Raw genomic sequence first — 16,259 nt, 5'->3', positions numbered from 1 at the left:
CACTCCAGATGCTGCACTACTTTGTGCATCTGGCTTTATATGGGTAGTGGGGTACCAAACCCAGGTTGTAAGGCTTTGCAAGCAAGTGCCTTAACCACTGAGCAATCTCTCTAACTCACCACATTTTATTTGATATATTATTTTGCCACAATAAAAAAGGAAGGATCTAGGGAGATAGCTCAGTGAGTAAAGTGCTTGCCTTGCAAACATAATGACCTGAGTTTGATTTCAAGGGCTCACATAAAATGCCAGGCATAGAGGTGTGTAGCAGGTGCCTTCTCATTGCTGGGACAAAACACTGGGTCAGAAGCAGCTTATGGAAGGAGGGAGTTTATTTCTGGCTTACAGTTTCAAGAAAAAGTTTTATTATGGTGGGGAAAGCATGGCAAAAGCAGATAGCTGTCATCATATCTTTACACATCAGCAGAGAGGAAAGAGAGAGAGTGAGCTATACACCCAGTGGGACTGGACTAATAAACTCAAGGCTAATAAAGCCCAGGGATACTTTCTTAGCAGGGCCCAACTCCCACGGGCTTCACCAGCTGGGGATTAAGTATGAAACTTAATCACAAACACATGAAAGTATGAGGGCCATTTTATATTCAAACCACCATAAGGTGCATGCTTATAATCTCAACATTGTCAAGGCAGAGACAGGAGGATCCTCAGAGCTTGCAAGCTAGCCAGTCTAGCCTAATTGGTTAGCACCAGTGAGAGACTCTGTCTTAAAAACAGGTGAATGGCATTCCTAAGGATAACACCCAAAGTTGTTTTCTGGCCTCCACACACATGAACATGCATACACATATACACACATTCAAAAAAAATAAAGGAAATGAAGAGAATTACATTAAGATACCTGTATTAGCTACTTCTTAAAATCACTATGACAACTGAGAAAATAAAGGAATTATTTTGACCCCTCCACGGACATCCCCAACCTCCACCACCCCATGACCTACTTCCTCCTCCACCTTCCAGTGATGCCATCATGTTATGAATACATCAAAGGCTTAATTATTCATTATTTCAGAGCTCTCAGGATCTCATCTCTGGAGGTGCCCTCACATCCAGAGTAAATTTCCTTGGTTTTCTTAATTCAGTCAAGTTGATAATCAAGATTAACTATCATAATAATCTTGACGTGGAAATGGATATAAAGAGGCAGATTGAGAGAAAATGCAATGAATGAATGTGTGGTTCCAGTTAGTTGCTGTCAGAATGGGAGCAAAGGAATTAAGAGAAATAGGTAGGGTAGCAGCTTTCCATTGGAAGAATGATTTAATTATAGAGATATTTGAATAATGTATTTATAGACAACTGAATAACTTCTTTTTAGAGAATTTAAAAGAATAAAGGTAATAATGAGAAAATTAAGAACAGAATTGTTAGAGCTGGAATGCAGCTCTAAGTTAGAGCACTTGCCTAATGTGTGTGAGGTGCTGAATTGAATTTTTAACATGGAAGGAAGAAAAACAGAGAAAAATGGTCTGGGAAGAAATGGGCTTAATGGTTAAGGCACTTGCCTGTGATGCCTAAGGAGTCATGTTCAACTCTCCAGGTCCCACATAAGCCAAACACACAGTGACACAAGCACACAATGTTGCACATGTGCACAAGGGGACACATGTGTCTCGAGTTCAAGTGCAGTGGCTGGAGGTCCTGACATGCCCATTCTCTCCTTCTCTCTCTCTCTTTTCTTTCTCTTCTCTCTCTCTCTCTCTCTGAAGGTCTGTATCTCTCTGCTTGCATATAAATCTTTTTAAAAATTAATATTTTATTTATGTGTTACAGAGGCTGACAGAAAAATATTGGGCAGTGCCAGGGCCTCTAGCCACTGCAAATGAACTCCAGACACATGTGCCGCCCTGTGCATCTGGGCACTGGGAATCAAACCTGGGCCCTTTGGCTTTGCCGGCAAGTACCTTAACCACTGGGCAATCTCTCCAGCCCAAATAAAATATTTTTTAAAAAATATAAGCTGGACATGGGGGCAAACGCCTTTAATCCCAGCACTCCAGAGGCACAGGTAGGAGGATCTCCATGAGCTCAAGGCCACCCTAAGACTACATAGTGGGTTCCAGGTCAGCCTGAGCTAGAGTGCCTTACCTCAAAATACTAATAATAATAAATAAATAAAATAAGAGGCAAGAAATAAAACATAAGTGAGAAGTGAATTTAAAATGTTTCTAAGTGGTCTGGAGAGATGGCTTAGCGGTTAAGGCACATGCCTGTGAAGCCTAAGGACCCAGGTTCTATTCTCCAGGTCCCCCATAAGCCAGATGCACATGGTGGCACATGCATCTGGAGTTCATTTGCAGTAGCTAGAGGCCCTGGTATACTCATTCTCTCTCTCTCTTTCTCTCTCTGCCTCTGTCTCAAATAAATAAAAGTAAAATCTTTAAATTAAAAAAAAAACTTTCTAAGATGTAAAGATATAGTTAGCAAATGACAAATGGGGCCAGAGGAAAGAAATGTTAAATGATAGTGTTAGCTATTTGATCTATTATGGACAGTTTGAAAAAATTGTAGAAATTCCCATGAACAATCTAGTGATTTTAAAGTTTTAAGAAAATCTGGTCAGACTAACATCTTCCATGATGACAGGTTCATTGTTAACATCTATATGTCTCCAGTGGGGAAAGTAAGTTAGCTCTAAACATCTAAGTCTGTTGAACAACTAGATTTAGAATCATGAATAGTTAATGGAACTTTATTTAGTAGTTCTTTTTAATATATTTTTTAAATTTTTATTTACTTGAGAGAGAGAGAGAGAGAGAGAGATTGGGCACACAAGGGCCTTTAGCCACTGCAGACAAACTCCAGACATATGTGCCTCCTTGTGAGTCTGACTTACATGAGTCCTAGGGAATTGAACCTGTGTCCTTAGGCTTTGCAAGCAAGTGCCTTAACCGCTAAGCCATCTCCATAGCTCCTTTATGCTAATTCTTTTTTTTAAATTTTTTTTGTTTGTTTTATGTTTATTTATTTATTTGAAAGTGACAGACAGAGAAAGAGGCAGAGAGAGAGAGTGAGAGAGAATGGGCACGCCAGGGCCTCCAGCCACTGAAAGGAACTCCAGACACATGTGCCCCCTTGTGCATCTGGCTAACGTGGGTCCTGGGGAATTGAGCCTCGAACCAGGGTCCTTAGACTTCACAGGCAAGCGCTTAACTGCTAAGCCATCTCTCCAGCCCCTTTATGCTAATTCGTAATGCCATTGCACTTACACAAGATTGTACATCAATTTCCTTTAGCCAAGTTTTTTTTTTTTTTATTAACATTTTCCATGATTATAAAATATATCCCATGGTAATTCCCTCCCTCCCCACCCCCACACTTTCCCGTTTGAAATTCCATTCTCCATCATATTACCTCCCCATTACAATCATTGTAATTACATATATACAATATCAACCTATTAAGTATCCTCCTCCCTTCCTTTCTCTTCCCTTTATGTCTCCTTTTTAACTTACTGGCCTCTGCTACTAAGTATTTTCATTCTCACGCAAAAGCCCAGTCATCTGTAGCTAGGATCCACATATGAGAGAGAACATGTGGCGCTTTAGCCAAGTTTTGTACTTATAATTTATGTGACCTTATTTCAAACACATAAAATAATGCAGTTTTAAGTCTGCTAAACCAACATTTGAAGAAAAAACCAATAAGTAACACCTCAGAACTATGTATTTGTATCATGTTGGTGCCTCAGAGACAGATCAATATGTTAGTAAATTAACAGTTCACAGATGATATGATTTGAAATTTTTTTTTCTTTTTTTTAAATTTTTATTAGCATTTTCCATGATTATAAAAAAAAAATCCCATGGTAATTCCCTCCCTCCCCTCCCCCACACTTTCCCCTTTGAAATTCCATTATGATTTGAAATTCTATAAAGAAAGTTTCAAGACTATGTTCCTACACTCTAGCGGTGGTAGTTTGACTCAGGTGTCCCCAATAAACTTAGGTAGTCTGAACGCTAGATCACCAGCTGGTGGAGATTTGGGAATTAACACCTCTGGAGGCAGTGTATTGTTGGGGGAGGTGTTATAGGCAGTTTCCCCGTGCCAGTGTTTGGCACACTCTCCTGTTGCTATTGTCCACCTATGTTGGCAAGGGGTTAATGTCCACCCTCTGCTCATGCCATCATTTTCCCCTGCTGTCGTGGAACTTCCCCTCAAGCCTGTAAGCCAAAATAAACCTCTTGTTCCCAGAAAGAAAAAAAAAGAAAGTTTCAAGGAAGAAAGTACTGTACAAACTAGCAGTTTTATTTTTTTATATTCTCAATATTTTATCATTGTTTTTGCATGTGCATAGTATGTGTGGCATGGTGTGGTGTATGCACATATATGAACTGATGTGGTACCCTGTGCAATTGCAGAAGAACATTGGGTGTCCCCCTCCATCTCCCATTTTTATTTTTTGTTGTTTTGTTTTTTTGATGATAGTCTTGCTGATTCTGGAGCTGCTCTTCACAAGCCCTGGTGATTCTCTAGGATCCACACCCGACAGGACTAGAGTTACAGCCCTGTGTGGCCATGCTCAGCTATTTATATGGATTCTGAAGAATTGAACTTAGACAGTGTCAGTCGTCCCCCCCAGGCTCTCATGTTTGTGCAGGAATTGCACTTAACCATTAAGCCGTATCTCCAGCCCACTAACTAGCATCTTTAAATCCTTTAGTTTTGTTTCTCACATTCAGTGTTGATGGTTACTGATCAAAACCAAGTGTCTCTCTACATGTTTATAGTGTGTGAAAATATTTCCTGTGTTTTGGGGTAGGACAGTAGTCTAATAACTTGAGCTCTTCTGCAAAGATGATGAAATATAGAACTAATTTTTGTAAATCTTTAAAATATTAGTGGAGGGCAAGAATATATGGATTATTTTGAATATTCAACTAGAAACATGAAGCTTAAATGTCACATTTTGTAGTATATTTTCATCTGAGTAATTGTAACCATTCTTCCTATGCCAGTGAGATAAGGAAGGCAGATGTCATTTTGCTGACAGGAAGAGTAATTGCTGACAGGAAGAGTAAAGCACAGAAGAGTTAAATGACTTTTCCCAAGTACAGATCAAGCCAAGATTAGAACCTGAATGTCCTAATGTCTATCCTGCTGTTCTTCCTTCTAATTGATCCTGTCATTTTAATAGGGTGGAGGAGGGTTATGGAGCCAGGAAGAGTCTAGTTCTTCTGTGTTCTTTGCAAATTTGTACTAGAGCATTGGTTTTCTAAGCATTGGTCTCAGGGGTCTACTACATGGCTCAATATACTTACTAATACAATTATTTTGGTGGCTGAGGTTTTAGCACAGTTGGTAGAGTGCTTGCTTTTCATGCATGAATCCTTGAGTTCCATCCTCAGTACCACACAAACCAAGGTGGGGCATGCCTGTAATCCCAGCACATGAGAAGGTGGAAATAGGAGCATCCGATGTTTAAGGCCATCCTCAGCTATGTAATGAGTACGAGCCAAGCCTGGGATACCTGGGAGGAAAAGGAGGAGTCACAGTGAGGGTGAAGAGATGGCGTAGTCACTAAATGCGTGCTGTATAAGCATGAGGACCTGAGGCCTGATCCCCAGCAGCCACATAAAAGCCGTATGCCTGAGTGTGCACCTCTGCTCCCATCACTAGGAGGCAGAAATAATGGGATCATTGGGGCTTACTGGTCAGCTAGGAGAGCCAAATTGGTGAGCTCTAAATCAGCAAGAGACCTTGTCTCAAAAGAATAAAGTAAGAGAGTGATTAAAGAAGACAATTTGATATCAACTTCCAGCCTCCATGCATACACATACATGTACATATGTATATATGCACATAAGAACATGTATGCACACACACATTAAATATCACAGAAATGTGATATTTAATGTACTTTGAACTAGATTAGAGCAAATTTTTCTGTATCTTCTTATGGGATCAGAATTCAAGCATCTTTTTTAAATATTTTTTTTATTTATTTGACAAAGAAAGAGGAAGAGAGAGAGGGAGAGAATGGGCGTGCCAGGGCTTCCAGCCACTGCAAACAGACTCCAGACACGTGTGCTCCCTTCTGCATCTGTCTAATATGGGTCCTGGGGAATTGAACCTGGATCCTTTGGCTGTGCAAACAAATGCATTAACTGCTAAGCCATCCCTTCAGCCCCTCAAGCATCTTTTTTAAGTGTTAAGTATACTTTATAATCTTTTTCCTTTTAAATTTAGTAGCAATAGAAATCATTTTAAAGTACCTGTCCAGTCTGGGAGACAGCTTCATGGTAAAGCACATATCTCATATAATTGCCCAGTGCTAACTATAACTTACAAAGTACATGCTTAGCATGCATACAGTTCTCAGTTCAATCCCCAGCACTAAATAATAAGTTAAATAAATTTCTGTGTGTCATTGAAAGCACCATTTTTTGAGCTTTCACTCAGTTTTTAAAACTTTTTATTGACAACCTCCATTCATGTTGCCCTTATAGTGTGCAGATTTTGTGTAGGTAGTGTCAGCCACTGTAATATCATGAATATCAAGGCCATTTTGTATCTGGAAGACAACATTTCAGAGCATTGTGCCCAACACACACACACACACCATCCTTTGGCTCTTACATTCTTTCTGCCACCTTTCCCACAATGGTCCCTGAGCTTTGGAGGGTGTCATAGAGATGTTTCTCAGTGCTAAACACTCCACTGTAGCATTTGGATGAGACTTGACCTCCCCAGTGGTCACTGCCATCTGAAAAGAGAAGCTTCCTCTAACCAAAAGTAAGAGCAGCATTAATATATGGGTATAAACATAAGTTTACAGGGTATTTGGGTAGGTGTAATATATCCATTTAGCCAAACAGTAGTAGTAGCTTGCCCCCTTTCCAGGTTTATGACATTCTAAGTCATTAGCTTTTAATTAGGTTTTTAATACCAGACGTGAATTTCTCCCATGGAGTGGGTCTTAAATCCAATTTCAGAGCAATTTGTTCCCCTCATAATAGACATGCCACCATTGTACCAATTGGCACCTTTTGCTTGGTTGGTCAACCATATAGTGTGCAGGGTATGTGGTGGTTAAACCCATTCATGACTTTTCTCCCCCAGCAGGCTGCATAGCACCTTCCAGTACTATGACAGCTAAACAACAGGGAGGGAGGAGCTTTCAGCTCAGCTCCAGTTTGATTTCTCATTGCAGCCAAAGCATGTGAAAACCACTGTTTTACTTACCAATAAAATTTAATTCCATTCTGAGTAAAGTATTACTACTAATATACTTAGACAACAAGAAAATCTGCTTGACATTTTCAAATATGCCTGAAAGGATTTAATGTGTATAATTTCCATGTTTATTTGATATCAGAAATATCTCTGATATTCTGTAATTTATAACTGTCATTTTTTTCTATAAATACACAGGTGAATCTGTACCAGAATACCAGATGGCTTTTCAGACAGAAGTTGGAAATCATCCTACTTTTGAGGATATGCAGGTTCTTGTGTCTAGGGAAAAACAGAGACCCAAGTTCCCAGAAGCCTGGAAAGAAAATAGCCTGGTAAGACAAAAGAGGATACACATGTTCTTAAAGCAAAAATAGAAACCAGCTGTAGTTCACATGTGTAATTCCAAGTATTTGGAGATTGAAGCAAGAGGGTCATCACAAGTTTGAAGCCAGCTTGGACTCTAAAATCTTGTGTCAAAAAAGATAGATGACAGGTAGGTAGGTAGGTAGGTAGGTAGGTAGGTAGGTAGGTAGATAGATAGATAGATAGATAGATAGATAGATAGATAGATAGATAGATAGTTTTTAGAGTTATCTATTGCCAAAACCTAACTTACATGAGATTTGTAATGTTATATATACACTTTTTTTTTTTTCCCTCAGGTAGAGTATCACCCTAGTTCAGACTCACCTGGATATGTGGTCTCAGTGTGGCCTTGAACAAACAGCCATCCTCCTACCTCTGCCTACCAAGTGCTGGGATTAAAGGCGTGAGCCACCATGTGTGGTTTATATATACACTTTTGATATTTAAAGTCTCACAGTACAGTTTCCGTTTTCTACAAATATATATACTTAGCCAGGCATGGTGGCACACACCTTTTTTTTAAAATTTTTTTTAAAATATATTTATTTGAGAGCGACAGACATAGAGAGAAAGACAGATAAAGGGAGAGAGAGAGAATGGGCGCGCCAGGGCTTCCAGCCTCTGCAAACGAACTCCAGATGCGTGTGCCCCCTTGTGCATCTGGCTAACGTGGGACCTGGGGAACCGAGCCTCGAACCGGGGTCCTTAGGCTTCACAGGCAAGCACTTAACCACTAAGCCATCTCTCCAGCCCACACACCTTTAATACTAGTACTTGGGAGGCAGATATAGGAGGATCACAATTTCAAGGCCATCTTGAGACTACATAGTGAATTCCATGTCCTCCTGGGCTAGAGTGAGACCCTACATCTGGGGGGATCACACACACATACACTACTTAAATCCAATTCACTAGATTGGGTAACAGTTGGAATATTAAGATGTTAATATTTTAAGCATTTTTGAAATTTCATCTAACTTTCTTGAGAATAATACCAAAAATGTTAAGTATTACAGACCTATGTATCTGGTGGCTAATAAAATTTAGATAGGCCTGGTATTGTGGAACATGCCTTTAATCCCAGAACTTGGGGGGGCAGAGGTAGAAGAATTGCTGTGAGTTAAAGGCCAGCTTTCGCCTACACAGTAAATTCTACCTCAGCCTGGACTAGAGTGAGACCATACCTTAAAAAAAATAAAAACAAATTATATATATGTGTGTGAATATAGTTCACTGGGCATGGTGGCATATGTCTTTAATCCCAGCACTTGGGAGGCAAAGGTAGGAGTTCAAGGCCAGCCTGAGACTACATAGTGAATTCCAGGTAAGCCTCAGGTAGAACAAGAATAAAACCAACCAAACAAATAAACAAAAAAGCATATTTTCTCATCTTACCACTTCCTTTAACAATCTTATGGGAATTTTTCATCTTCCAGGGATTACCATTTTAATACTTTACTCTTTTTTCTTAAGATATTTCTCTTTGTCGGGGGCGGGGAGGGAAGGAGTTACCATGGGATATTTTTTTATAATCATGGAAAATGTTAATAAAAATTTAAAAATTAAGAAAAAAGGTATTTCTCTTGAAACCTTTCTCAGTTTTATAATATTCCATTTACTATTAAATAAAATAGGTTTTGTCTCCATATTGAACTAAAAAGTTAAATAAAATCACCAGAAGTGTGTTTATACAAGCATTCCCTGGATAACAAAGAACTGAGCTTGGTCTCATAGAAAATAAAAATTTGAATTAGTTGCTTTAAGTTCCTGATATTTAGCAAAGACTGCTTTAAAGAAAAAATGAAGCCAGGCGTGGTGGCCCACGCCTTTAATCCCAGCACTTGGGAGGCAGAGGTAGGAGGATCACCATGAATTTGAGGCTACCCAGAGACTACACAGTGAATTCCAGGTCAGTGTGGGCTAGAGCGAGACCCTACCTCCAAAAAAAAGACTATCCAGAGATGGCTTAATGGTTAAGGTGCTTGACTGTGAAGCCTAAGAACCCAGGTTCAGTTCCCCAGTGACTACATAATCCAGATACTCAAGGTGGCGCATACATCTAGAGTTCGTTTGCAGTGGCTGGAGGCCCTGGTATACTCAATCATTCTCTCTTATTTTATTTATTTATTAATTTTTGTTTTTTGAGGTAGGGTCTCATTCTGGTCCAGGCTGACCTGGAATTAACTATGTAGTCTCAGGGTGGCCTCAAACTCACAGCAGTTCTTCTATCTCTGCCTCCCAAGTGCTGGGATTAAACGTGTGTGCAATGACACCCAACTTCTCTCTCTCTATCTGCCTCTTCCTCTCATAAATAAGTAAATAATATTTTTAAAAATCACTATCCGGGGGGGCATGCTAGCACATACCTTCAATCCCAACACTAGGGAGGAAGAGGTAGGATCACTGAGTTCAAAGCTAGCCTAAGACTACAAAGTTCTAGGACAGCCTGGGCTAGAGTGAGATTCTACTTCAAAAAAAAAAAATTATTATCCAATAGATGCTCTGATTTCTTGTCATCTTTCTTTTAATTTCTTCTTTCTAGGTTTTACACAGAAACAACAGTATTAGAACTCTTATTACTTTCTTATAATTTTTTTCTTTGATGTTCTTTCTTAAGTAACACATATTATTATGTGTTAAGTGTTTAACATTATGACTCATTGCATATTTAAAAAACATTTCTTAAAAAAAAAAAAAAAACATTTCTAGAGGCCTGGAAGATGACTGGTTAAAAACACTTTATGTGGGGCTGGAGGTGATGGCTCAGTGGTTAAGGCACTTGCCTGGGTAATGTAAGGATCCTGACTCTCCAGATCCCACATAAGCCACATGCACAAAGGTAAAGCAAGTGAAAGGTCACACATGCCCACTAGATTAGGCAAGCATCTGGAATTAGATTGCAGTGGCTGAGGCCCTGGCGTGCCAATTCTTGTGTTCTCTCTCTCTCTTTCTCATGCTGTCTCTGTAAAATAAATAAACATTACACAAACTTAAAATCCAGAGTTCAGGTCCCCAGAACCTACCCGCATAAAACCAGGCACAGTGACACACATGTCTGTAATCCTGTTGTGCCTTCTGAAATGAGAGGCAGAATCTCAAAGCTCATGGACTAGCTAGTATAGCATACACAGCTACAAACAGAGACCCTGTTTTAAGCAATGTTGGACTGACATCATGAACTTGTCCACTGACCTCCACACATGCAGTGTGGCTTTGCACAGACACACCCCAAAACAAATGTTTCTATTTCATTATACATGAGTAATACATTGGCTGAGTAATGGTTTCAGAAATGAAAAATCATCTTCACAAATGTTGAAACCATTATTTATTGTCCTTCACTCTCCAGTCTTGATGAGAGAATTCTGATATGAACCAGTCTTATTCCATTGTGTGTGTATGTATACAAGAGCACATATGCGTTCATTTGTGTGGAGACCAGAGGACATCTGCATGTGTCATCTTCAAAAATGTTACTCACCTTCTGTGAGACAGTGTCTTTCATTGGCCTAGAGCTCACCAATTAGACTAGCTGGCCAGCAAGCCCAGGAGGCCTCCTGTCTCTGCCTACCCAGCACTGGGATTACAGGAGTGCACCACCGCACCCAGCATTTTACCTGGGTCCTAGGGATTGAACTCAGGTTCTCATGCTTGTAAGACAAGCACTTTACCAATTGAGCTATTTTTCCTCCACCCCTCCATTGCTTTTTTTTTGTTTTGTGAGGTAGGGTCTCACTAGAGCCCAGGGTAGCCTTGAACTCACAGTGATCCTTCTACCTCTGCCTCTCAAGTACTGGGATTAAAAGCATGCACCACCATACCCGTCTTTCTATTGCTGTCTATCTTTTTTTTTCTGATTTATTTTTTTTTATTTATTTGTTAGAGAGAGGGGGAGAGAGATGGAGAGAGAAAGAGTGAGGGGCTGGAGAGATGGCTTAGCAGTTAAGGTGGTTGCCTGCGAAGCCTAAGGACTCAGGTTTGATTCTCTAGGTCCCATGTAAGCCAGATACACATTATAGCACATGTGTCTGGAGTTCGTTTGCAATAGCTAGAGACCCTGGTGCACCATTTCTCACTCACATTTTTTAAAATATTTTTGTTCATTTTTATTTATTTATTTGGGAACGACAGAGAGAGAGAGAAAGAATGGGTGCACCAGGGCCTCCAACCACTGCACTGCAAATGAACTCCAGACACGTGCGACCCCTTGTGCATCTGGCTAACGTGGGTCCTGGGGAATCAAGCCTCGAACTGGGGTCCTTTGGCTTCACAGGCAAGAGCTTAACTGCTAAGCCATCTCTCCAGCCCTTACGTTGTTTTTTTAATATTTTTTATTTACTTGAGAAAGATTGTGTGTGTGTGTGTGTATTGGTGCTTCAGAGCCTCTTGCCACTGCAAATAAACTCCAGATATATGTGCCTTATGCATCTGGCATTATGTGGGAACTGTGGAATTAATACAGGCTGGCAGACTTTACAATCAAGCACATCTAACCACTGAGCCATCTCCCCAGAACCTTTTTTTTTTTTTTTAATTTATTTGACAGAGAAAGAGGGAGAGAGAGAATGGTTGTGCCAGGGCCTCCAGCCACTGCAAATGAACTCCAGATGTGTTTGTCCCCTTATGCATCTGGCTAACATGGGTCCTAGGGAATTGAACCTGGGTCCTTTGGCTTTGTAGGCAAATGCCTTAACAGCTAAGCCATCTCTCCAGCCCCAGAACCTGTCTTATGTTTTTGTCATCTATTTCCTTTTTTCTGTTTTGTTTTAAATCATTTTTATTTTGTGTGTCTGTGGGAAAGAGAGAGAATGGGTGTGCCAGGACTCTCAGCCTGAGCACTCCTGTCATTTCTTTCCAGCACCATGATGCCTTCTGAGTCATCCCAAGGTCACTGTCATCTGAAAAGAGAAGATTCTCTAACCAAAAGTGAGAGTAGCATTAATGTAAGGGTATGAACATTAAGAGAAGTGCTCATTGGGCAGTTTGATAAGCATAGTATATACATTTAGCCAGACAGCCCCGTTTTCTTTTTATAGACATTTTACTATTCCAGTCTCTTTTCATTTCCATATGAATTTCAGAATCAGGAACAGGAATCTGGCTGTTCTAGATTGGTTGTATTACCATAAGATTTTTTAACAAACATATTTATTTATTTTATTTGTTTATTTGAGAGAGCAGAGAACAAGGCAGAGAGAGAGAGAGAGAGAGAGAGAATGGGTGTATCAGAGCCTCTAGCCACTGCAAACAAATTCCAGATGCATGTGCCACCTTGTATATCTGGCTTACATGGGTCCTAAGGAATCAAACCTGGGTCCTTAGGCTTCAAAGGTAAGTGCCTTAACCACTGAGCCATCTCTGTAGCCCTCCATATGATTTTTATAAACCTCTATCAATTTCTATAGAAAAACCTCCTTGGATTCTTAATGAAATTATATTCAATCTGTAAATCAACTTAAGAATTAAGATTTTATTACTGAGTCTACTAACACATATTGTTATTACTTTATGCAGTAATCTCTTACATAAGAAAAACAGCTGTAAATAAAAAATACATTTTCTAGTTAGTGTAATTACTTTTAACCTCTATTGTTTATTATCTTTTCATTCCAGCTCTAATTTTCCATTTTTTAAAAAAAATATTTTCAAATGGGAAAGTGTGGGGGTGGGGAGAGAGGGAATTACCATGGGATATATTTTATAATCATGGAAAATGTTAATAAAAATTTTAAAAAAATTTATTTATGTGACAGAATGAGAGGGGGGTGGCGGGCAGATAGAGAGAATGGGTAACCAGGGCCTCCAGCCACTATAAACAGATTCTAGATACATGTGCCACCTTGTCCATCTGGCTTTACATGGGTACTGGGGAATTGAACCAGGGTCCTTTGGCTTTGCAGGCAGGAGTCTTAACCACTAAGCAGTCTCTCCCACCTCAGTTTCTTCATTCTTGAATGATAATTTTACTTGATGCAGTTTGTTTAACATTTGCTTCCTTTCAGTATTTTAAATATACTCAGGCCTTCTGGATTCCATGGTAATTTATTTTTTTTTAATTTATTACTATGTATATGCATAAAGAAAGAAAGAATGAATATGGGTATACCACAGCCTGTTGCTACTGTAAATGGACTTGACACATGCGTCACCTTGTGTGTCTGGCCTCACATGGACACTAAGGAATTAAACCAAGACCATCAGGCTTTGTAGTCATGTGCCTTTAACCACTCAGCCATCTCTCCAGCCCTATTAATCTTACTGAAGTTTTGTTTTGTTTTGTTTTGTTTTTAGGTAGGATCTCACTCTAGCCCAGGCTGACCTGGAATTCACTATGTAGTGTTTTTGGTTTTTTGTAGTTGCTTATTGTCAGGATTCTATCTTCATCTTTGGCTTTTGGCACTTTGGTTATTTAACTATTTTAGAATTCATCAAGTCTCCTGTGTGTGGATTCATTACTTTTATTAAATTTGAGGAGCTTTGAATCATATCTTCAAATGTTCTTCCTGCCCTTTTGTCCTCCCCTTCTGGTGTTCCTGTTACGCACATTTTGAATAGTTGATGGTGTCTCACAAATCCTCTGACCCTTTGTTCTCATTCTTTTTGTTTCTGTTCCTCAGCTGACCAGTTTTATTTTCCTCATCTTCAAATTGTAGATTCTTTCAGCTCATATCTGCTGTTGAACCACTCCAATGAATGTTGTGATCTGTGTTTGTATTGTTCAGCTCTAAAGAATCTTGCTTATTCTTTTTTATATAACTTTTTTTTTCTTTTTATTGCTATTCCCTTGTCATTGAGACCTCATTTTCTTTATATCTTTTAGTTTTTTGTCCATGCTTTCCTTAGTACTATGTGCATATTTAAGATGGTTGGTTCATGTAAAGTCTATGCTTCCTCAGATAGTTTGTTAAATTTTATCTCTATGTTTATGGGCATTATTTGGTTTTTCAAGGTAGGGTCTTGGTCTAGCCGAAGCTCACCCGGAATCCACTGTGTTGTCTCAAGATGGCCTCAAACTCACAGCGATCCTCCCACCTCTGCTTCCTGAGTGCTGGGATTAAAATCATGTGTTACCATTCCCAGCTTTGCGATTTTTAATTTTAAACTTTTGGGCTGAAAATGTAGCTCATTTCAGTCTCCAGCATTGCAGTCAGTCAGACATTTTGAATATTGTGATAGTGTTGCAGTCCGATTCGCGTTACTGTCAGGAATCACTTGACAAAGAGCAGATTTTAGGAAAAGGGGGTTTATTTTGGCTTACAGACTCAAAAGGAACCTTCAGGATGGTAGGGGAAAACAATGGCATGAGCAGAGAGTGGACATCACCCCCTGGCCAACATCAGATGGGCCATCAGGTAACAGGAGAGTGTGCCAAACACTGATATGGGGAAACTGCCTATAATACCCATAAGCCCGCCCCCAACTAATTCCCAAATCACCATCAGCTGGGAACTTAGCATTCAGAACACCTAAGTTTATGGGGTCACCTGAATCAAACCACCATAGATAGCAAAAAAAAACAAAACAATAATCTCCAAATCTTTGTAGGTTGGCTCTATGTTGGGCCTTCCTTTAATGATTACCCAAGACTGTTTCTGTTCTGCTGCTGGCTTCACTTCCTACTCTCACTGAGCCTAAATGATCACCTGTCTGTGGAAGTTTCTAGTCTTCTCACATCTTTCCTGCCACATAGATACATAGATTTCTAGGTTTCCCAGCATATGAGGGTTTTCAAAACCTTTCTTGTCCATTATGCAGTGATCATATGTAGCAAATTCAAGGTTTGGATTAGTCTGTTATACAATGCAAATTATTAGTAAACATTTAAGATTTCAGAAAGATTATCCCAGTGCTGGAGAGGTGAATGGTTAAAGGTGCTTGCTTGCAAAGCCTGACAGCCTAGGTTTGATTCACCACATAAAAGCTAGACACACAAAGTGGCTCATATGTCTGAAGTTCATGTGCAGGAGGCCCTGGCATGTTTGCACTCTCTCTCTCTTTCTCTCTCTCTGTCTCTCTTTCTCCCTCAGATAATAAAATAAAATATTTTTTAAAAATTTATCCTACCCAGGCATGGTGGTGCATGTCTTTAATCCCAGCACTCAATAGGCAGAGGTAGGAGGATTGCTGTGAATTTGAGGTCACCCTGAGACTATGTAGTCAATTCCATGTCAACTTGGACCAGAGTGAAACCCTACCTCAAAACAATAACAACAACAGCAAAAATTATCCTAAAATAAGCTCTTAGGTAAAATATCCAGTTAAATATTGCATGGTAAATATGTGTGTGTATATACATTCATGTATACATGTACATACATGTACTAAACATTTCTTACTCATTTGGAATCAAGTTTAAATTGGTATCCTGTATTTTCATTGCTAAATCTGTTAGCCATAGTCTGTAACATCTTTTAGAAACTGATAAAGGAAGTGTAAATATCAAAACAGATTTTAAAAAGTAGGGTCCTGGAGAGATGGCTCAGCAGTTAAGGCACTTGCCTACAAAACCTAAGGATTCAGGTTTGATTTTCCCAGTACCCACGTAAAGCCAGATGCACAAAGTAATGCATGCATCTGGAGTTCAGTTGCAATAGCTAAAGGCCCTGGCATGCCCATTCTTCCCCCCCCCATCCCACTTTCACTGCTGTCTGTCTCTCTCAAATAAATAAATAAAACTTGAAGCCTAATAAAAA

The 16,259-nt window shown here is 39.6% G+C and overlaps 1 protein-coding gene across 1 annotated transcript in view; it reads left to right on the top strand.

Annotated features, from left to right (window-relative positions):
* The window catches only part of Bmpr2 (bone morphogenetic protein receptor type 2), a 184,628-nt gene that overhangs the window by 151,025 nt on the left and 17,344 nt on the right, over positions 1–16,259 (top strand). The window contains exon 10 of the mRNA XM_004653578.3: positions 7,396–7,532. Within this exon, the coding sequence (XP_004653635.2) occupies positions 7,396–7,532 (137 nt within the window). The remainder of the gene's footprint in view (positions 1–7,395; positions 7,533–16,259) is intronic.

This window comes from Jaculus jaculus, chromosome 4, assembly GCF_020740685.1.
Source record: "Jaculus jaculus isolate mJacJac1 chromosome 4, mJacJac1.mat.Y.cur, whole genome shotgun sequence".
In the NCBI taxonomy this organism is placed as follows: domain Eukaryota; kingdom Metazoa; phylum Chordata; class Mammalia; order Rodentia; family Dipodidae; genus Jaculus; species Jaculus jaculus.
The sequence above is the reverse complement of the archived record's forward strand: the minus strand, read 5'-3'. Positions and strand labels throughout refer to the sequence as shown.